The 22,463-nt window shown below is 45.8% G+C and overlaps 1 protein-coding gene across 1 annotated transcript in view; it reads left to right on the top strand.

Moving 5' to 3' along the window:
• The window catches only part of Snx9 (sorting nexin 9), an 88,838-nt gene that overhangs the window by 64,221 nt on the left and 2,154 nt on the right, over positions 1-22,463 (top strand). The window contains exons 10-17 of the mRNA XM_038338798.1: positions 8,123-8,253; positions 11,689-11,792; positions 12,172-12,275; positions 14,117-14,194; positions 16,484-16,560; positions 18,593-18,682; positions 20,099-20,213; positions 20,864-20,955. Coding sequence (XP_038194726.1) covers positions 8,123-8,253; positions 11,689-11,792; positions 12,172-12,275; positions 14,117-14,194; positions 16,484-16,560; positions 18,593-18,682; positions 20,099-20,213; positions 20,864-20,955 — 791 coding nt within the window. The remainder of the gene's footprint in view (positions 1-8,122; positions 8,254-11,688; positions 11,793-12,171; positions 12,276-14,116; positions 14,195-16,483; positions 16,561-18,592; positions 18,683-20,098; positions 20,214-20,863; positions 20,956-22,463) is intronic.

Genomic DNA, 22,463 nt, shown 5'->3' with positions numbered 1-22,463 from the left:
TCTAGCACTTGTATTGGGTACCTTGTAATTGCCTACAAGTCCAGCTTCAGCCTCCAGCAGCACCTGCGTTCATGTGCACATCACACACACACACACACACACACACAGACACACACACACACGCACAAATTTAAAATAATTAAAATACCTTTTAAAAATGAGAAACTCTCTGCTCAGTAATCCACCTTCTACCCCTGTACATCTGATCAGAAAGGGTTTGCCTCTGTTCTTAGAAACTGTCATCTCAGACGTGGTCTCTTCTAGTGTGGGACCGAGGACTCAATGAGAAGCGTGACTTAGAACATGGGGTTAGTAAAGGGGCTGAGCATCCCCGAAACTAAGAGTTTCAATAGATAGGTAGACACTCTGGAGTGACTAAAGCCCTCCCTGTGGGGAGGAGTGGAAGGAAGGTGAGAGTGGGGGCCAGCCAGCCAGATCTGGAAGGGTCTGCGAGAGGGGAGAGAGGAATTGGGGGGGAACAAGGCCTTCCCCAAAGAGAAGGCCAAAGAAGGCTTAACCCTCAGTAAGAGCTGAGGAACTTAGGGAGGGACCACAAGTCATCTTAGCCCACCAGATGGCAGTTCCTGGGTGAGACTTCAGCATTGCAGCCCACCCTGCCCCAGGGGCCAGTCCCTGTGCTCTAGGGCACTTCCTGTGTTCTTTCTTCTTTGTGCTTACAGGTAAGCACTTCCATCTTCATAGCAGAGGGGGAAACAGACCCCAAAGCTAAGCAGGGAGTTTGTATTTGATCCTCAGGCATCCTATGTTTGTGTTATGAGGTTGAACCAGCTAATCTTTAGCTAGAATTAGTATATTCAAGATTAGTAAAAGTCACTCTTCTTAAAACTTTATATTTTACTATTTTTTCTGTTTACTTTCCTCTGGAGGGTTTCGTTTTGTCTTTTTATTGTCTTGTTTTGTGGAGATGAATTTTTTTAGTTTTTAAAGAAGTTGTTTGGGCTTGGATTATTTTATTTTGGAAACCTCAAAAACTTGACATTGTCCCAGTGGGATGGAGGGTGCTGTCATGCTCCTAGGTGGGCACATCCAGCAGGCCTGTGAGTGCTGCTGCAGTGTTTCTGTAGGGCTGGACCCCAGGGTGCTGCAGAGCGGAGCTGCCTTTCATTCAGGGCCACAGAGCCACACACTGCTCTACAACCCGTTCAGATCACATGCCCTGTTCTTCTCATCACCCTTTTTACTTTAAATCAGAGCGCGCTCTCTCTCTCTCTCTCTCTCTCTCTCTCTCTCTCTCTCTCTCTCTCTCTCTCTCTCTCTCTGTCTCTACACACACACACACACACACACACACACACACACACACACACACACACACACACACACGTGTGGTGAGGTGGAGTGGAGGATGGTGTTGAGACAGGGTTTCTTTATGTAGCTTTGGAGCGTGCCTGGAAATCACTCTGTAGTCCAGGCTGGTGTCTCAAACTCACAGAGATCCGCCTGTCTCTGCCTCTCCAGTGCTAGGATTAAAGGCGTGTGCCACCACTGCCCAACTCAGAGCTTTCTTTTTAAAGCAGTAGACTTGATTCCAGTTCTTTTTACATGTTATAGATGTCAGTCTGTGCCCTTGAATTTTATCCTCTGCTTTTACCCAGTAGGCTGGCATAGCATGTGCTTCACGTTTTTTTAAATGAACAGGCGACGGTTCTCAGCCAAGTAATTCATTATTGGTTTAAAGCATCATAGAGCTCTCAATCCTTCCACATTAAAGTTTGTCTTTAAAAGGGGAGAGGGGGAGAGCAGACGACATGCAGCCAGGGGCATGGCATAGTGAGCAGACAGCATCCTCAGTCTGAAGAAAGTCAGGCTTTGACCACTCTGGAGGCGTGCCGAGGACACTCAGAGGCACAGAACAGCCTTATTTCTCCTTGCCTCCTGTCTGTGGTACCCACAAGATCAGTGCTGTGTGTGTACTCCCCTCACTAAACTCCCAGACAAAAAGGAAGAGGAAGTCTGGGAGATGATGTCACGACGCTTGTCCACGAAATTTCTTAGGTGACATATTCTGTCTGCAGATTTCATTCTTTGTGAAAACAGGACAGAATCAGCCAGGTTTTATTTTGGGATTCCAAAAGATTGTTTTCACATTCTTAATGAAAAATTAGGTAAAGTTTATGGAAAACGGATAAACATACATCCCTTCTACCCCCTTGGTTACAAGGCTCTGGAACCTGGTATAAATACCTAGTAAGCACAAAATGCTATGCAAAGTCCTAGCTGAGCCAGCTGTAGCTGAAGGATTTTCACAAGGAGGATTATTAAATAAAAATGATCAAATTTCAGTCCTTGATAATAAATTCTGGCGCTGATTCTTTTGCCCTAGGTTGAGTGCAGGGCATCCCAGTATGTGCACCTGCCAGGTCCTTCCGTCAGTGAGGGAGGCCACCATCTTTGCCAAGGTTGAGACTGAGGGCCAAATCATTAGGCTTTCATAGTACATGCCCTGCGCTCCTACTAAGTGTGCAGTGGTAGTGCCCTGCGCTCCTACTAAGTATGCAGTGGTAGTGCCCCATGCTCTTACTAAGTGTGCAGTGGTAGTGCCCCGTGCTCCTACTAAGTGTGCAGTGGTAGTGCTTTTAGATACGAGAGGCTTTGGATGAGACCCACCGTGTTCACATGCTGCTTTAGGTAGCACATGCTGTTGGTAGATGGGTCCATCTTACTGAAAGATTTGCTCATATGTGTACTCTTCTGACAGAAAGTTGAGGCTGAATTTTCTGAAAATTCCCTTTAGAGTATATGCAGTAAGTTTGTTCTTGGTACCGACTTTTACAGTGTTGTAGCCACCACTGTGTTTGTAACACAGGGTAGTTCTGTTGCCTCCCAAAACTTCATGGTGCTCAGCATTAGCATTGGTTTCCAGCTCCTTCCTCTACTCCTGTCCTTGACAATATCTGATCAGTTCTTTGTTGCTATAATTCTGCCTATTCAGTTGGGCGGTGGTGGGCACACCTTTAATCTCAACACTCAGGAGGCAGAGACAAAGGCCGCTGTATTCCTGTGAGTTCGAGGCCAGCATGGTCTACAGAACAAGTTTTAGGACAGCCAGAACTGTTACACAGAGAAACCCTGCCCCCACCCCTGCAAAAAAAAGGGGGGGCAATTTTGCCTTTTCTGGAATCCATCATGAGTGGAGACAGTGCAGCTGAGATCCATCCCTTTGTCGGATCAGCAGTTTTCTTTATTGCTATTAATGGCGTCTGCATAGACTGAGTTCTTTACCCTTTCATTCACTGACAGGCATTTGACCTTCTGGTTCCAGCTAATGTAGCATTAGTAGGATAGGTATTTTCTTAGGATTTTATTTATTTTTGAGACAGGCGCTCACTGAATAGCTCAGGCTAGCCTGAAGCTCATTACATAACGCAAACCAACCTCAACGTGGTGCTCCAACGTGATGCTCCCTGCTTCAGCCGCCTGCCCCCAGTACTGTGACTAACACACATTATGACATGCAGCCTAGCAAACAGATTTTTGTTAGAACATGAACAAATTTTCTTTGGGGTATTCCAACCAGTAGAGTGAATAGAGCAGTTGGTTTGCATTGTGCTTATGACTTGTCAGACTGGCTGTGTGATTTTGGAATCCATGTCAGTAATATATGAAAATGTCCATGAGTCCACATCTTTACCTACACTTGGTAATGTCTGGTTTTCATTGAATTTGCTTGACCGGTGGTTTTTTTTTTTTTTTTTTTTTTTTTTTTTTTTTTTTTTTTTTTTTTTTTTTTTTTTTTTTTTTTTTTTTATGTGTAGCCTAGGCTGGCCTCGAACACATGATCCTCCTGCCTCTGCCTCCTTCAGCAAATCCTACTTTTCATGCACTTATTCCTATCTATGTGTCTTTTTTGGTGAAGTGTCTGTTCAAATGTTTTTTTTTTTTTTAATTTTGCTAGTCTATTTTTTTTATTGCTGACTTATTTCTATATGTTCTAGAAACAGTTCTCCATCAGGTGTGTGATGTGCTCATGGCTGCTCCAACTGTAGCTTGCCCTTTTGTTCTCTAAACAATGTGTAGCACAAATCATTAATTTTAAGAAATCCCGTGTCTTGCAGTGACAGATATCTGAAAGAAACAGTTTAATTAAAGGGAGAAAGGTTAATTTGGGCTCACGTGGTAGAGGTTTCACTGTGCCTGTGGATAGCAGAGCAAAGAGTGGAGAGAGGGAACACCTCAGTAACCCACTCCACCCAGCTGAACCCAGCCTCCTAAAGTCCCACAAGCTAGGGACTCAGCATTGAACACCAGATCCTGTGAGAGACATTTCATCTGACCTTAGCATCCAGCATGTCGGGATTTTATGAATTGTGCCCCTAATCTTGTATCACAAAACTTCTGTCTAGGTTTAGTTCATGATACATTTTCCAAAAAGTGTGGTAGTTTGAGGTTCTGCACTCACGTCTGATGTGTCTGTGGCTGACTGTGTGTGCCTCACTTGTTTGCACCTGGACACCAGAGAGACTCCTTGCCCTGCATCTGCCCTTCGAGCAGATTCACTTGACCGTTTGTGTGATTTGTTTCTGGGCTCGTTTACTCTCTCTGTTCATCTTCTTGCCAAAACCACACTGTGCCGATTAATGTCACTAAATCAGATCGCGCACATCCTCAGACTGATCCTTTCTTAATGTATTTAAGACTGTGGCTGTTTTGCCTATGTACTTACATGCCTTGTGCCCATAGAGGCTAGAAGAGGACATTGAGTTTCCTGGAACTGGAATTAAGATGATTGTGTACCATCATGTGGGTTCAAACCCAGATCTTCTGGAAGAGTACCCAGTGCCCTTAACCAGTGAGCTGTCTCAATCCCCTCTACCTATATTTTTGAAGGGTGTAGCTGGAGACTGCTTGTTCATTTCCCACCCACCCAGACCCAAATAATCACACAGAAACTATATTAATCACAACACTGTGTGGTCAACAGCTTAGGCATATTCCTACCTAGCTCTTACATCTTAAATTAACCCATTTCTATTAATCTGTGTATTGCCACAAGACTGGTTCCAGTAGCATCTTTCTCCTTCTGCAGCTACATGGCGTCTCCTTGACTCCATCTACTCTCTATATATCTCTGATCAATTTTCCCTCCTGGCTTTACTCTGCTAAGCCATTGGTCAAAACAGCTTTTTTATTACCCAGAGGTAATAAGACCTACTCACAGCATACAGAGGAGCTCCCACATCCAAAGGGCAGGTTGCTGGTTATAGGATCCTCAGCTGCTGTTTTCCATGCTGCACAGCCAGTGTCTTCCCACTGCCATCGACCTGCTTTGTCCCCACAAGTCAGCCCTTAATTCTGCTTTCTTCCCACACAAGCACCAGCCTGCTGGTGACACTAGGGGCTTGTTTTCTTCTCTCAGCGTTTGCCTCTGCTGCATCTAAGTGTGAAGCTCTTTGGACTTACAGTCTTGTCTTTGCCATCTTGCATTTCTGTTGATTGTTGATGTGAATTTCCTGTTTCAGTCCCTGCACTGCCAACTCCAGGCATTCTGTTCACTTCTTTCTGTGATTCCGTGTCCTGTAGGGTCTCTGATTGTTGATTACTGTCATGTCCTTTAATTTTTCTGATAGTTTTTTGAACATACTTAGAGAAACTGCTTTGCTTTTTGACAGCAAAATTCAACATCTAGTTACACTTAGTAACAATTTCTGCTGACTGGTTTTTTTTCAATATATTTCCTAGTTTGCTTGTTATTAGCCAAGCTCTAGTTGGCTTTTTGTTTGTTTGGTTGGTTGTTTGTTTTTTTTAAATGAACATTGGTCCTTGCTGACAATCTGTTTCAACATGTCCACATTCTGTTGTTGCCTTCCCGAAGGTTACTGTTTGTATTTTGTTTGTATAAGGAGCTGACCTATGCAATTTTAGAATCTCAAAATACTATCTCCCTTACAACTCAGTTGTTTTGTGTCTGTGTTTAAGACTGGCATCCTAAGGTTTGCTTCTGCACATGAACTAGCAGGCTGCCTGGAACTGATGGGGTCTTTCTTCTCTTGATGTAACTATAAGTAGAAGAAGGCGTTCAGAGCTTGGGTCACGTCAGGTTATCTCCAGCCTTTATTTGTCCCGGTCCTTTGTTTTGTTTTGTTGTTTGGGGGAATATTTGTTTCTGGAAGCAGGGTCTTTCTTGTTGTCCAGGCTTACCCCAAACTCCTGGACCCTTTGCTGTCTTCCCTTGCATGTGAACAGTCTGGTTCCCACTGTTCTGCACAGCTTCACCCTAGAATGTGCTTGGTTCTGCCATCTTCACTAAGCACAGCTGCTTGTTCTCCCTCCTCACCCCTGAAGTTGCCTGGCACCGGTGTTCCTGAGAATAGGCATCTCTCCCTTGTTCCTATGTCAAGGATGCTGCAGCTGATCTCCACAGCCTGCCTTGCCAGGCCTGGCCTCTGAGGTGTGGGGAGGCAAGCTGCAGCAGAGGTGGAGCAGCTAGAATGCTGCAAGTTCTCGCTGTTCTTGGTGGAGTTGAGCAGTTTTTCCAGCAAAGGCACTTGTCAGGTGGCTCTCTGTCTTCACTGATCTCCAGAGTAGGCTGTGGTTATTTTGTCGGCTTTGGATGGCTTCACATTGATTCTTGAAGTTAGGGTCACTTCAGGTCCTCTCCTGACTGTGTCGGAATTTCCACCTTTAGGCTCTCAGGTGATACTGAGCTTGTTTTGTAAGAACATAAATTCTCTGCTCATTTGATGTTGGCTGTGTCATGATTGCCAAGCTCTCTATTCTAAAACAGGAGCAGTTGCTCAGTAATGTTGCTGCAGCGTGGCTGTTAGGTCTAGGGTGGGTATGTTCCAGGATAATTGTCTTCGCCGTTTAACTTAACAAGACTACATAGAAGGGCTGGAGAGCTGGCTCAGTGGTAAAGAGCACTTGTTGCTCTTGCAGAGGACCTGTGATCAGTTCCCAGCATTGAGATGGTGGCTCACAATTGCCTGTAGTTCTCTCTAGTTCTAAGGACTCTGTCACCATCTTATGGTATCTTTGTGCACCAGGGACACATGTGGTACATATATGCAGGCAAATATTCACACACATAAAAATTAAAAAAACAAACAAACCTAAGAGTGAGAACAAAGTTACAGTCTTTCAGGGAGTGCACACATACACCCCTCTGTGTGTGTGTGTGTGTGTGTGTGCATATGTATGTGCCCATGTGCATGCAGGAACCCATGAGGGACCTGGATCCTCTAGAACAGCCCATGGAGGTCAGAAGAGTCAGATCACTGGAATTATAGGTGGCCGTGAGCCATCCTGTGGATGCTGGGAGCTGAACTGGGGTTATCTGAAAGAGGGGTTGTGCTCTTACCTGCTAAGCAATCCATCCAGGCCCCAGAACTTCATTCTTAAAAACTATAGAGTTGGGGCTGGAGAGATGGCTCAGCGGTTAAGAGCATTGCCTGCTCTTCCAAAGGTCCTGAGTTCCCAGCAACCACATGGTGGCTCACAACCATCTGTAATGAGGTCTGGTGCCCTCTTCTGGCCTGCAGACATACACGCAGACAGAATATTGTATACATAATAAACAAACAAACAAGTATTTTTTTAAAACTAAAGAGTTGCCAGGTGATGGTGGTAGTGGGGCACGCCTTTATTCCCAGCACTCAGGAAGTAGAGACAGGCTGAGTTCTTTGAGTTCTGGTCTACAGAGCGAGTTCCAGGCCAGACTACAAAACTACACAGAGAAACCCTGTCTCAGAAAACCAAACCAACACTAAACTAAACTAAAGAGTCAGGGCTGGGGAGATGGCTCAGCGGTGAGAACAGTTGCTGTGAGCGGGAGCGCAGTTCTCCGGCACCCACATGAAAACCAGGCATGGCCACACGTGTGCTGGCTGTAAACCTAGCTCTGGGCTGGTGGAAGACCTTGTCTCACAGGAACCAGGCAGAGTAGTAGTCAGGACACTGAGCATTGTGCTTTGCCTCCACCCCTTACACATGCGCACACATTCCACCTTATATCACAATACACCCAACTCACACATACACACATCCTTCTTGTGAATTTCTGAGCCTTTCACAAATGGCTTTCTGCACAGTATCCAGTAGTCACAGGCACTCCAGTGTAAATTCTCTGTAGGAGTAAAATGTCACTCTGGGTGTGTCTCTCTAGGTCGCTTTGAAGAGGAATTTATCAAGATGCGCATGGAGCGACTCCAGGCCTGGATGACGAGGATGTGTCGGCATCCCGTGGTGTCAGAGAGCGAAGTTTTCCAGCAGTTCCTGAACTTCCGAGATGAGAAGGCAGGTGTAGCCTAGCACCGCGGTCATAGGGAAGTGGGAGCTGGCACAGTTAGGGTGAATTTACAGCTGAAGGAGCCAAAGCAGTATTGTTTTGTGTCAGTCCAACCCCCAAACAAGAAGGGACAGAAGCCTGATCCCATGCATAGAAAGTGTGTCATGTGGTGTGAGAGAACTGTCAGCCAGTAGGCTGTGTCCACCAGAGAAGTCAGCCTGGTGGATGGCAGTGAAGTATTTTCCAGAGGGCTCTTTAAAATGGGCTCAGGGTTCAGGAAGAGCACTTGATGCACAAGCATGAGGACCTGAATTCAGATCCCCAACAAGTGTGCATCCTGCAACCTGCACTGTCCTCTTGTGCACCCTGAAACCCGCACTGTGCACGTGTGCACCCTGAAACCCGCACTGTGCACGTGTGCACCCTGAAACCCGCACTGTGCACGTGTGCACCCTGAAACCCGCACTGTCCACGTGTGCACCCTGAAACCCGCACTGTGCACGTGTGCACCCTGAAACCCGCACTGTGCACGTGTGCACCCTGAAACCCGCACTGTCCACGTGTGCACCCTGAAACCCGCACTGTCCACGTGTGCACCCTGAAACCCGCACTGTGCACGTGTGCACCCTGAAACCCGCACTGTCCACGTGTGCACCCTGAAACCCGCATTGTCCACGTGTGCACCCTGAAACCTGTACTGTCCACGTGTGCACCCTGTAATCTGCACTGTGCACGTGTGCACCCTGAAACCTGTACTGTCCACGTGTGCACCCTGAAACCTGTACTGTCCACGTGTGCACCCTGTAATCTGCACTGTGCACGTGTGCACCCTGAAACCCGCACTGTGCACGTGTGCACCCTGTAACTTGCACTGTCCAGGTGTGCACCCTGAAACCCGCACTGTGCACGTGTGCACCCTGTAACTTGCACTGTCCAGGTGTGCACCCTGTAACCCGCACTGTGCACGTGTGCACCCTGTAACTTGCACTGTCCAGGTGTGCACCCTGTAATCTGCACTGTGCATGTGTGCACCCGATAACCCGCACTGTGAGGTGTGGAAACAGGATTGTTAGAAGTTGCTGACCACCATCCTAACTTCAGGATCAGTGAGACACTGTCTCAGAGGACTAAGATGGAAAGTGTTAAAGCCCTCCCTTGGCCTCTCACCTGTGTGCTGGCATGTGTGTGTGTGTGTGTGTGTGTACACGCACACACACACACACACACACAGATATGGGAAGAATAAACCCAAAATGTGAACCTAAAGAGAGAACGGACTGCGTGAATCATCTGAGTCTGAGTTCCCACCACCTCAGCACCTTGTAGGGAAATAGATGGGAGACTGAGCCCTCATCCCAGAGCCAAGCCCTCTTCCTGTAGTAGAGGTGGTACGTCCCGAGTAAATGCTGCTCTGCCTGCTCCCTAGTAGTTACTGTGCCAGTGCTTACCCGTTCCTTGTGAAAAACCAAGGCGAAGCTGCCACCCTGATGCCTGGTCAGCTTTGGAAGTAGCTGTCTCCTGATAAGCTCGTACCATGTTCCTCCGTGTTCCTCCTGTGTTGTTTATTCTCCAAAGATGTTTTCTCTGTAATTTTACAGGGAACAAATGTTGCAGATTTTGTAAAACTCTGAAGAGTGAAAGCATGAGCCAGTTCAGAAGAAACAGAAATGCTACATATAGTATGAGCCAGGTTATTTTTGTCTTTAATCATCTCATAGAATACCTTTCTTCCCATTGGAATCTTCAGAGAGAGATGTCCTTGCTCAACTTCATAGTGGTTTTGCCTTGGAGAAGAGATGCATTTACAAATTGGGCTGAACATTCGTGCTCTGTCTGCATGTTTAAGTACACTTGACAAAGTACACTTTGGCCTTGTTTTCATAGATTGCCTCTTTCCGAACGTTATATGCATGGCTGGTGTATTGTGTGTCACCAAGTGGTGAATATCACACACTTAGGTGCTCCAGCTGTCCTTGTGAGGCATGCCTGTCAGTAGCAAGCCTTGCAGGCTGCTGTCGCCAACCCTGGTTTTCCTGGTGTGAAGGGTGCAGCCTAGGAGTCCCTGGAGCAGCAGAGCCCTGAAACTGTCTCTGAGCACGAACTGTACAGAGCACCCCCCAGTTACTGTAAGTCAGTGGTTGCCCACAGGATTTCAGAGGGTCTCTCTCATTGTATTGATTAGTCAAGAGTTTAGAAAGCACTAATAAAGGTCCTATTGTACTCATAATCTGCTTAAGAAGAAGGATAAATCTTAGACATTGCTTTTGTTTTACGTGAAGCTGCCTTTCAAGGCTGCTAATTCACGATAGAAGTAGTAGAAAAGAAAAAGGAATGAACTTTGAGTCATTTGTTTGCTGTCTGGCATCTCTTCTACTCCTGACTCTTGCTGTGGTTCTGGTAAAGCATTATCCTTGTTAGACCACAGTTTCCTCGGCAGCCAGAGACATTGCAGAACTAGAGAGTGGTGCAGTGCTTGGTTTATTAGTAGCTGATGTGGTGGACAGAGGAACCCCCCTGAGACTGCCTAGAATCGCTAGAAATAAGTGCTGATCAAGGAGCTGGATAAAGTCATTGCAGTTTTATCGCCAAACCATTAAGTTAAAAAAATCTGTCAACTTCAAAATTATAAAATATTTAGGAATAAATACAAGAAAATATATAAAAGGCCTATCTGTAAAACTATGAAAAATTGACAGAAATAAAGGACCCAATCAAGATGTCCTGTGTGAAAACTCAAAAAGAAAGAGTAGCTGAGAGGCTTAACAGTGGGGGCTGGCTAGGGAAACCCAGAGCGCGTGTGTGCACACATACACACACACACACACACACATACACACACGCGCGCGCACGTGCACGCACGGACGCACAAAGACAAACCAGTCTTGGTGACAGGCTCCTGTAATTGCAGAGCTGAAGAAGCAGGGAAAAATGGATCTTGGAGCTCACTGGCCGGCCAGCCTCATCTAATATGCGAGCCCCAAGTCTCCTTAAGAGACACTATTTCAAAGATGAAGGTCTGTGAATCTGCTGCACTTGTACGCGGCGGGCACTATACATGGCACACGTACACACACTTAGACTCCCATACGCACAGCATGAAACATTCACCTTTTTCTGAAAGAGATACAACAGTTAATTTTGTCAGTCGCGCAGAGAGTATTTATATTCTGTGTGTGTTTATGTTGGAAGCCATTGCAAAAGGAACGCGACTCAATCTGTTGACTCACAGGAGACCTGGCCTCCAAGAACAGCCCTGTGCGGTGATGCTGTGGCGGCATCGGCCTGTGGTGCTGAAGATGTGGGGTGGACATGCTACTTCCTGGAAAGAGGAGACAGGGATACAGTCCCTCAGCTACTGCTGCTGCTGCTGCTGCTGCTCAGGGATTTGGAAGAACAAATCAGCCCTGCTGGCAGCTGTAACACTGCCATGTTCTTTCTTGCAGGAGTGGAAAACTGGAAAGAGGAAGGCTGAGAAAGATGAGCTGGTGGGGGTTATGATATTTTCCACAATGGAACCAGAGGCTCCTGACTTGGACTTGATAGAAATGTAAGAACCCCTTCCCTGCTCCTCTTCCCCACAGTCTGCACTTCCTTCCTCTGGCTCACCGTCTGAGCCGAGCTTGCGGCAGCCGTAACTCTTCAGAAAGGAGCGTATAGCTGGGTAGGACTTGCAGTGGGATGGTGGCCCCGGAAGTCCTATCACAGCAGGCTGAGCTGCTTCCCTGTTTCATTTTACTTAATGTAGTTGTTTTCAATAAAGTCTGTTGAGGCAAAGTGGCAGTAGCTACCCACATCCCCAGAGTGCCCAACGAAGCAGAAATGGTTTTGTGGCAGTACTTGGGATCAAACCCATGGACTCAAGCAGTCTAGGTATTGTGTTTGTGTCTGACATCGCTGATGTGCCTGACAGCTGTCTCTGTCCCCAGAGAACAGAAGTGTGACGCTGTGGGGAAGTTCACCAAGGCCATGGATGACGGTGTGAAGGAACTGCTCACCGTGGGACAGGAGCATTGGAAACGTTGCACGGGGCGTAAGTGCTGTTCCCCTAGACTCAGCTGGGACCTGGTCCCACACACAAGGTGCTGGATTGGGCTGCATAGTGCCACTCTCAAACCCTTGCCCTGACCTCCCTTCTCCATGCCAGTTATAACCAGAAAATTGAGCATAACAAGGTAGCTCAAGAAATGTCATAAAAAAGTATCATACTAACTTGAGTTTAATGTTGGGTCTTTGCATTTTGTAATCTTGGGAGAATTAGTCTTTCTGCAGTTTAGAGGGTGCTTCTTGTTTAGTTGGCTTTGTTTTGCTTTGCTTTAATTTTTTTGTTATTTTTATTTTTTATTGATATTTATTGAGCTCTACATTTTTCTGTGGCTTTGCTTTATTTTTGAGACACAATCTGGCTTGACTGTTTCAAGTGATTTGCTTACAAGCACGTGACACTGGCCCAGCTCATGACTTGACTTTCCATCTTTACGTGCCTGTTTTAGGATGTCGTGTATTTGACTAAAGCTATATTTTTTAGGAAATGACCTACATACTTGGTAGAAAATGATAGCTATTAATATATTTATACAATAAAATAAAATCGAATAGACAGACTAGGTCACTTCAGAGGGGCATCATACATTAGCCATGACTCTGCTCACCCTCCCTGGGATTACGAATTTCTTTCTCCCTGTCCTTTATGTGTTGGCTGTCATGTTGCTGAGCTTTTTTTTTCCTGTGTCCCCTGAATCGTGCTGTGGTGCCCCAGGATAGAATAGTGAAGCCTGCAGAGACATTGTCCTCTGAAGCCTATGAAGGGAGTGCAGTGCAGAGTGCCTCCCCAGCACGTGGGGGACCCTGGGCTCAGCCCCTAGCATTGGCACCGAAGAGAAGGAAGGAAGGAAGGAAGGAAGGAAGGAAGGAAGGAAGGAAGGAAGGAAGGAAGGAAATATAAATAAATAATTCAGCTTCAAAAGTAATGAGTGATTTTAGTTGCACCTGTGTAGAAGGCCGACATAGCAAACAATTTAAATGGATGTTTTCTCTTAGAGAATTAAATCCCTTCTGTCTGATGGCTGGAAGTTCTCTGCCTTACAGAACCCAAAAGATCACGTTTATCAGCAAGGAGCGCTGGGACAAGGCTGTTCTTTGGGGGTGGAGGAGAGAGGAAGGCATTTGTTCAGGATTTAACTCAGTGATAGCTTCTTTCTTGTTTGTGATTGTTTTCAAACTTGTAAGCCATACAGTGGAAATGTCTGTTAAATAGCATGAGTGTCTTGAGCCACAGAGGCAGGCACATCAGAGATCCAGAGTAAACATGTCACTCATGTTACCCTGCTGCTGAGGTCAAGCAGTGGTTTCCTTCAGAAGGCCACAGGTGCCTCCTGAGGGGGTCTGTGCAGATGCATGGATGGCCTAAGAATTCTGTGGACTGAGTCCAGAACCTTTGGGATGAGCTAGCGAGTCCTCATGTCCCATAGGTTAGGCTGTGTACACCCCCCTCTTGAGCCTTTGTTGCCACACTCAGCCATATTTGCCAAACCTTCCATATGGAGATGGTGGCTCGGGTATCTGAAGTTAACTGTGAAGGCCACATGCACAGGAGAGGGAGGACTTTGGAGCTAGGAGTCCTGTACCTGGGTTCTTTGCTCTGTCCAGTCAGTGGGTGTTCATAATAGTGCCCACTACTAATTGAGCATTCAGTTAAAATTCATAGTTAATTAAAGAAATCGTTAGTTGAAAAATCATTTCATCAGCATTTCATTAAAGAATAGGTGCTATTTTAAATCCTTTTGAATGTCTTCTATTATGAGTCATTGCCAGAGAACTGTGGGATACACTCCAGACTGCTCTAGGACTGATTGGTGAACGGTTCTTTTCCAGCCTTACCCAAGGAGTACCAGAAGATCGGGAAGGCTCTGCAGAGTTTAGCCACAGTGTTCAGCTCCAGCGGTTACCAAGGTACTCCTGTATTTGTTTGTGATTTCACTTGCCGACAAGTGTGTAATAACTGTCCACATTCTTGAACGGCTTTGGTACCTGCATGTGTCATGTGGGAACATACCAGGGTAAGGGCTATTTCTTTACATGTGAAGCCCTGACGCTTTTCTCTTGTGGATCCCATCACGTATACAACAGGTTCTGGTGAACTGGTCACCTTGCTGTGCTTTAGAACTAGAGCTTGCCTCTCCCAGGCAGAGGAAGAGGAGAGAAGCTGCCTGAGGCCTCTGCCTGTTTTCTGGGCTGTCAGCACTGTCAGCCAGTATGCAATTGGGTATTAATGTTGCATGTGGCACTATGGCAACTATTAAAAGTGCTCAGTGTATTTTCTTTTCTTTTCTTTTCGAGACAGGGTTTCCCTGTAGTTTCTAGAGCCTGTCCTGGAACTAGCTCTTGTAGACCAGGCTGGCCTTGAACTCAGAGATCCGCCTGCCTCTGCCTCCCGAGTGCTGGGATTAAAGGTGTGCGCCACCACCACCCGGCTTGCTCAGTGTATTTTATGTTGAATATTCACTTCACTAAACCTGCTGTTTTTAAAACCATTCAAGCCCCTTTAGACTAGCATTTATTTCAAGAAAGTGTGGGTTGGTGCTTTTGAGCATATCTCAGAGCAGTGCTGTACAGCTTGTTCTTGCAATCATGTAAATGAGCTTGATTCCCAAGGCTATCTTAATTACACAAGAAAAATCTTAATGCTGCATCCACGGCAGTGTGGATTGTGACAGTAATACAATGTAAGAACTGCTGGTGTGTGAAATATTCGGTAGTCTTGGGGGCGTCTCATGTGGAACTGTTTGGGGTAAGATAATTATGAAAAGGCCTAAGGACAGCTCCTACGTCCAGGAGCAGAGCATGTCCCCTTGCATTCTTCCACCAGCCGAGCCAGATGTCCGTTTGAGGGGCCTTCCCCTGAGCAAAGGAAGAAAATTGGAACATTGGTGAAAACAGTACCCAGAGTTATTAAGTCACATGTAATTTAATCCCAGCTACCTTGGGGGACAGTGGGCTCTCTCTGCGGTTCTGCAGCTGTATAGAAGGGCACGAGCATTGGTGCTGCTTTCCCAGCTCAGACTCCACCTGGTCGTAAGCAAAGGCTTGTCACAGAAAGCGCTCTTCCTACAGAAGCTGCTAACAAAAAATAAACGAGCGATGAACGAGGATGGTTCAGTTTTGCCAGAGATGATCACATTCCCTTCTGGCCTTATGAAAACTAGAATTAACCAGAAACTTAATCTGGATCTGGTTAAGCCTCTGGACCTGGTAGCCAATTTGAAGACAAGGTAGGGGACAGAGGAATGTGGGTTGCCACAGAGTTTGTCTAGCCTGTCCCAAAGGGCATGACTCATTCCATAACAACCCACAAAAAAGTTTTCCAAACAGAAAAGGATGAGAAGAGCATCGAGTTAAGAAGCACACCCTTCTGTCTTCAGTGTGCACTGTCTTTACAACCTGGTTCACACTGTCTTGGTGTGCACTGTCTTTACACCCTGGTTCACACTGGCTCCTCCTGGGCAGCAGAGTGGTGACCTTTTCTAGGCATGGAATCGCGTGTCCTTACCCTTTAAATTGTCCGTGTTTTCTGAGTGAAGTTTGCAGGTGAAAATGTTGTATGTCCCAAGAAGAGAGAAACGGAGTGGAAGGTGTAGATGGGAAAGGTTAGTCACTGTCGTAGTTAGGGCTTCTACTGCTGTGATAAAACGCCATGACCAAAAGCAAATTGGGAGGAAAGGGTTTTTTTCAGCTTACAGATTATAATTGTAATTATAATTCATCTTCCAGAGAAGTCAGGGCAGGAATTCAAGGCAGGAACTGTTGCAGAGCCCATGGAGGAACTTTGCCTACTGGCTTTTCTTCATAGCTCACCCACCTTCTATCTTACAGAACCCAGGACCACCAGCCCAGGGTGACAGCACCTACCATGAACTTGGCTCTCCCGCATTAATTATTAATAAGGAAATACACCACAGGCTAATCTAACAGGGATGCTTCATCAGTGAAGGTTTCTTCCTCCAGTGACTCTATATCTTACATCAAGTCGACATTAAAAACTAGCCAACACAGCCTCCACCTGCCATTCAGGAACCAAAGGATGGGGTGGGGTCCAGGAGGGTACTCTTGCCAATTTTGACAGTGTGACAGTGTTTTAGATTTTCTAAGCTAAAGGCCATCACTAAAGCGTATATCAAAAGCCATAAGTATAAAGAAATTATTTTTAACCCTAGTTGCTTATAAGACTGCATGTCATTTCAGGCGAGACAGATCTGAATGACGCAATAACAGAAGCTGGGAAGACGTACGAGGAGATCGCCAGCCTTGTGGCGGAGCAGGTACTGCCATAGTCACACTCCCCAGCCCACATCTGTTATTCAGATCCAAATAGATACCCACTTTCCTGCTTCTGTGGGTTTTTGTTAACTTTATTTAGTGATAATGTTTTTTCTAGTTAAGCCATAGTGGACAAATATCTCATTAAGAAATCCAAGGGAAGCCAGACGTGGTAGCTCATACCTGTAATACCCGAACTTGGGAGGCTGGAGTAATGGGTAGACTTGAGTTCAGGGCTTGCCCTGACTGTATATTGAGTTCTGAGCTGATCTTAGTTACAGAATGAGACTTTTTCTCAAAAGACAAAAGAAAAAAATCTAAATGAAGTTTGGGTCTATGGCTCAGGGGTTAATGATCTAGATTGCTCTTCAATACTTGTGAGGCCTAGAATTTGATCCCAACACTCCCCCAAATAAAGATGTTGGGGTGCCAACTAAATGTCTTCTGGCATCAGTGCCTTTGTTCTTCTCTCAGCCATCTGGGCTATAATGTGTGGAGAACCTGGCTCAGACCTCACGCTGCTGCCTGGCCTCTCTAAGCCTGCTTTCTCATTGTGAGGTAGTCGGGCCCTGCATGCCTTCAGTGAGCCTCAGGAGTTAGGCAGTGTTTTCATATTACCTATTAAAATGTAGGCATTAAACTGTATGTTTTTGCTTGTTACAATTTATGCTTATATTTTATTTGATTTAAAGTGTGAGATAGTATCTAAAATATACTATTAACTAAAAAAGTTAATTCCTGAGAATATAATATAAATATCTATTTTTACAGATCAACTCCAAAATGATTTATTACTTTGTTCGCAGCAGAAGCGTCAGAATCTAGTAGTGACAAAGGATTGCTTTCTGTTGGAAAACTAATCCTAGGTGCTCAACCCAGAGCGAGCATTAGTTCGCATTCTGTGCTGCTAAAGTCGTTCTGACCGAGCAGCCTGGAAAGGGGTCGGGAGTATTTGGCTCCTACTGCAGCTCAATCAGTCAGGGCAGATAGACCCTAAGTGTAAACCATGAGGTTCATGCTTTCTTACACAACCAAGGACCACCTGCCTAGGGATGGTGCTGCCCATAGTGGGCTGGGACCTCATATCAGCAACCAGACTGTTGTAGGATATTTGATTGCACTGTGACACTCGGAGACTCCTAATAAAGTTAACCTTGAATCAGGAGGTGGAGCCAGCAACTAGCTGACCAGAATTAACCATAGAGAAGCTGGGAATTTGGGTAGAGAAGATGAGAAGGAAGGGAAGAGCAGGACTAGAGTTTGGCACCTCTGTTTTGGGACAAGTGAAGAGACATGTCTCTTGCTGTGTCTCTGACCAAAAAGCAAAGTCAGTCAACCGTTTGCTTCTCTACCTCTGTGGCCTAGCAGGTTTTCACTACAACACCTGACTTCCAAGTCTTTGTTGGTAGATAACGATAGAGACTTAGTTTAAACCTACTTACATATCTCAGTGCCAGCCCACAGACATTTACTACAAGTTAGTCTGATCAAGACAGTGCTTAAATCGAGGCTCCCTCCTGACAGGTGACTCTAGGGTGTGTCAAGTGGACAACAAACACTAAATATCACAGAGGAGCACAGCTGTGCACACCTGTAATCCCAGCACTTGGAAGCCAGAGGCAGGCAAACCTCTGTGAGTTCAAGGCCAGCCTGGTCTATTTAGTGAGAACCAAGACAGCCAGACCCTAAATAGTGAGACTAAGTTAGTGGTTCTCAACCTGTGGGTCACAACCCCTGTGGGGGTCACATGTCAGCTATTCTGCATATCAGATATTTACATTGTAGTTTATGACAGAAAATTACAGTATGAAGTAGCAACAAAATGTTCTGGTGAGGGTCAGCACAGCCTGAGGAAGTGTGTTAGAGGTCGCCTCATTAGGAAGGTTGAGGACCACTGGTCTAAATACAGCAGCAGCACTCTGGAGCTGTTCAGTGTCAGGCACGGAGGATGTGGGAGTGCACTCCTCACTTGTTTCTTCTCCTTGATTTTTTAATTTCTTCTACCAGTAACAGCCAGCCTGTGTCTTATTACAGCCAAAGAAGGACCTGCACTTCCTGATGGAGTGCAACCACGAGTACAAAGGCTTCCTCGGCTGCTTCCCGGACATCATCGGCGCGCACAAGGTAGGGGGGGCAGGCTCGCAGCACAGCCACTGTTCTTTAGATGTCGTTTATCCATGAGAAACGAAACTAGCTGGATGTGGTGATGCACCCTGTAATCCCAGGAGTCACGAGCCAGAGCAGGTGGATCTCTGTGGGTTCAAGATCAGCTTGGTCTTCAGAGTGAGTTCCATGTCAGACAGGGCTACATAATGAGACCCCATCTCAAAATGAAGTAGTAATAAACTGTAATTCCCGTCATAAAGTTTTAAAACTAAATTTAAACATTGGTTTGGTTTATCTTCATGTTTTAATCCTGATCAACATTTCCTCTTGAAGTCTCTGGGGCACTCATTTAGTGTGTCGAGGCATCCTTGGATTTAGCAGGAAACCTCTAGAGGGCTGGTCTGCGGTCTTAACACTGCTGCACGAAGAGCAACACATAAACAATCTTTATATAGTTCAATATGTACTTTGTATAGTTTAGTATGAAACTCAGGAGGGCGGCTGTTGTCAGAATTTATGCCAGCAGAGTGTTAGCACAGAGCCTCGATTAAATATAGAGGTAGAATTTTTCTTTGCAAACAGTCACCAATACTGAGCAGTGTGGCTGGGTGGTGGCAGCGCACACCTTTAGTCCCAGCCCTCAGGAGGAGAGGCAGATCTCAGTGAATTCAAGGCCAGCCTGGTCTACAAAGTGAGCTCCAGGACAGCCAGGACTGTTACACAAAATTCTGTCTTGAAAACCCAAAATATAATAATAATAATAATAATAATAATAATAATAATAATAATAATAATAATAATAATAAGAAGAAGAAGAAGAAGAAGAAGAAGAAGAAGAAGGAAGAAGAAGAAGAAGAAGAAGAAGAAGAAGAAGAAGAAGAAGAAGAAGAAGAAGAAGAAGAAGAAGAAGAAGAAGAAGAAGAAGCAGCAGCAGCAGAAGCAGCAGCAGCAGTGTGGTGGTTCTGGAATGAGGTTCCTTGGCAGCATTTACAGTTACTTCCATCTGTGAATGAATTTACTCTGATTCAGCGCCTCTTACAAAAGACAGAATAAAACCCTACAGTGTGCACACTCAAGCACCAGCTCATAAAATGCTGTCTCATAACAGGAGTGGAAGTGCCCGTGTACCAGCTACAAGTACCTCCATGTGGCTTCCAGCCTGTCGTGCCTGCGTGTACTTGAAACACCAGCAGCATAGGCTCTTACTGGGACAGAGTTAGTTTGTTTTTCTTCTTGTGGTGCAAAAAACCTGCACATTCTAACTTCATTGCCTTTTTCAAGAATAGCAGCCTTTGGCTCCCGAGGGACTTGAAGAAGGTTGACTCAGTGTCGCTGTTGCAGTACCAAGTCCGTGGGATGCCAGCATTGCTGTATCTTAAGCTGGTGTTTTCTCCTTTGTCTTCTTAAACGCTGTTGCGTTTACGTATTTTCCAGGGAGCAATAGAAAAAGTGAAGGAAAGTGATAAGCTGGTTGCAACCAGTAAAATCACCCCCCAGGACAAGCAGACGATGGTGAAGCGAGTCGGCACCATGTCTTATGCTTTGCAAGGTAAGAGAGGGGGTAATGAATGCCAGTGGAGAGCCACTCCCTCCTCCTCAGCACTAAACCTGACTTGTGGGGTAGAAGTCAAAGTGTGAGCCCCAGTGAAATTCAAAGCTCACTTAAAATGTCTGTCTTGGACTTGGGATAGCCGTGAGTGACAGCTTGATTAAACCTGCACACCTTATTACTTCTTGGAGACATCACGACTCCTTTAACATTGCCCTGTTCTATTAAATTCCAAGGTTCAGTTTCCAGAAGTCTGTATTCTTTGTGCCCCAGAACCATGGACTCTAAAGGAGGCCTGGAGGAATCATTTTAGGCATAATTTTCTGTTAGCAAAAGACAGTTTTAGCTGATTTCTAGAGATTCGAGTAAGAGCAGACTAGCAGTAAGTGACCTTCTCTGTGTTTGCTGCAAGGGCAGCTCGTGGCTGTCAGCAGTGTTCAGCATGCCGATCAGTGACAGCCGTCCGGTACTAGAAAGTGGCACGTCCTGCTGGTGTCTGCTGTTTCTAGACTCTTGGTAGAGTACGCTGAGAGCTGGCGCTGCATAGAAGCCAGCCAGATCAAGTCCTGTTGACTTAGCCAGGCAGGGAAATTGCATGTTGTCGTTTGAAATCTTGTTGGGAACTAATCCCTGGGATAATTTCCTTGTAGCTGAGATGAATCACTTCCACAGTAACCGGATCTATGATTACAATAGCGTCATCCGCCTCTACCTGGAGCAGCAAGTGCAGTTCTATGAAACGGTAAGTGGCTCCCTCCCTGCCCATGCCTGTACATGTGTGCACAGAGGGGCTTTTACGCTTAGGAACCTTGACCATTCAGAGCAGATCCGTTTGTGGCTTTCACTCCTGAGTGAGAAGGTGTTAAACTGAGCAGAGTTTGTTGGTATGTTTTTTTAAACTTTAAGAATTCCATCTCCTTCATCCCTTTTGAGGAATGGTGGGTTGGAAAGTCTTCCTGGGGCTGGAGAGATGGCTCAGTGGTTAAGAGCACTTGTTGCTCTTGCCGAAAACCTGTTTCAGTTCCCAGTGCTCACACTGGGGTTCATAGGCATTCATAACTCCATTTCCAGGGGATTGGATGCCCTCTTCTGGCCTCCATGGCACCAACCACACACATGCCACATATACATGCATCTAGATGAAGGAGTCACATGCCACATATACATGCATCTAGATGAAGGAGTCACATATAAAATCAGTAAATCTAACTTTGGGGAAATGTTGAGTTTTCTTTTGAGGAGCAGGCCTTGGAAACCTTGAACAGTCCTGGTTGTGTGGCTTCCTTCCTTTTGAGCCTTTCCATGCACAGAGACAGTGCTCAGTGAGATGAGGTTACCGGCCACCCAGAGGTTCCATCCCCTTCTGTAGGGAAGGAAACCCAAGGCAGCTTTCACTAGTGATCCAGGTTTCACAGTTAGAAAAGGAGTGACGTCAGGAAAACAGAAATAACACAGTATTCTAAACCCTTTCATTCATAAGACGATAAGGAAAACTTCCATCTTCCCTTCCTCTGCCTTGAAGTGTTTTCGTCCGATACAGTGTTTGCACACATTTTGTCATGGAGATGGAACTCAGACACCTGCAGAGCAGGGTTGTAGCTGTGCAGTGAACACTTGGGGTGGCCGTGCCCCTCTCATCCATGCTGTTTTCAGAGCTGCTACAGGCTAGCCCTTAAGTCACAGCCCTGCATATGTCACGCTGCCCAGCAACCTGTGGGTTCTTGAGAAGGCTGTGCTTAATGTCCTTTATATGTAATTGTGAACTGTGTGTTGGCAGCAGTTGGTTGTGTGCACACTCATGGGATGACTCCGTCAAGAGTGCTCGCCCTCTGACGGTCTTGTCCTTTAACTATACACTTCGATGTCAGTTCCTCTGTTGGGCGTTTCCTCTCTGTGTGTCTTAGAATATAGTAGGTCACATTTGTCTCTGAGAAAATACTGGAAAGACAATCCTTAAGGTTCTCATACTAGTGATTTGTTAATTATCAAATATACATGCATGATTTTTTTCTAAAGATTTGTTTATTATGTATACAGTGTCCTTCCTGCTGTATGCCTGCACACCAGAAGAGGGCATCAGATATCATTATAGATGGTTGTGAGCTACCATGTGATTACTGGGAATTGAACTCAGGACCTCTGGAAGAACATCCAGTGCTCTTAACCTCTGAGCCATCTCTCCAGCCCCTACATATATTATTATTGACCTTTTAATTCAGAAAGAAAACCATGTATTTTGTCACTGTCTTG

Source organism: Arvicola amphibius, chromosome 8, assembly GCF_903992535.2.
Source record: "Arvicola amphibius chromosome 8, mArvAmp1.2, whole genome shotgun sequence".
NCBI classification, from domain to species: Eukaryota; Metazoa; Chordata; class Mammalia; order Rodentia; family Cricetidae; genus Arvicola; species Arvicola amphibius.
Note: the sequence above shows the minus strand (reverse complement) of the source record. Positions and strands in the feature narration are given on the sequence as shown.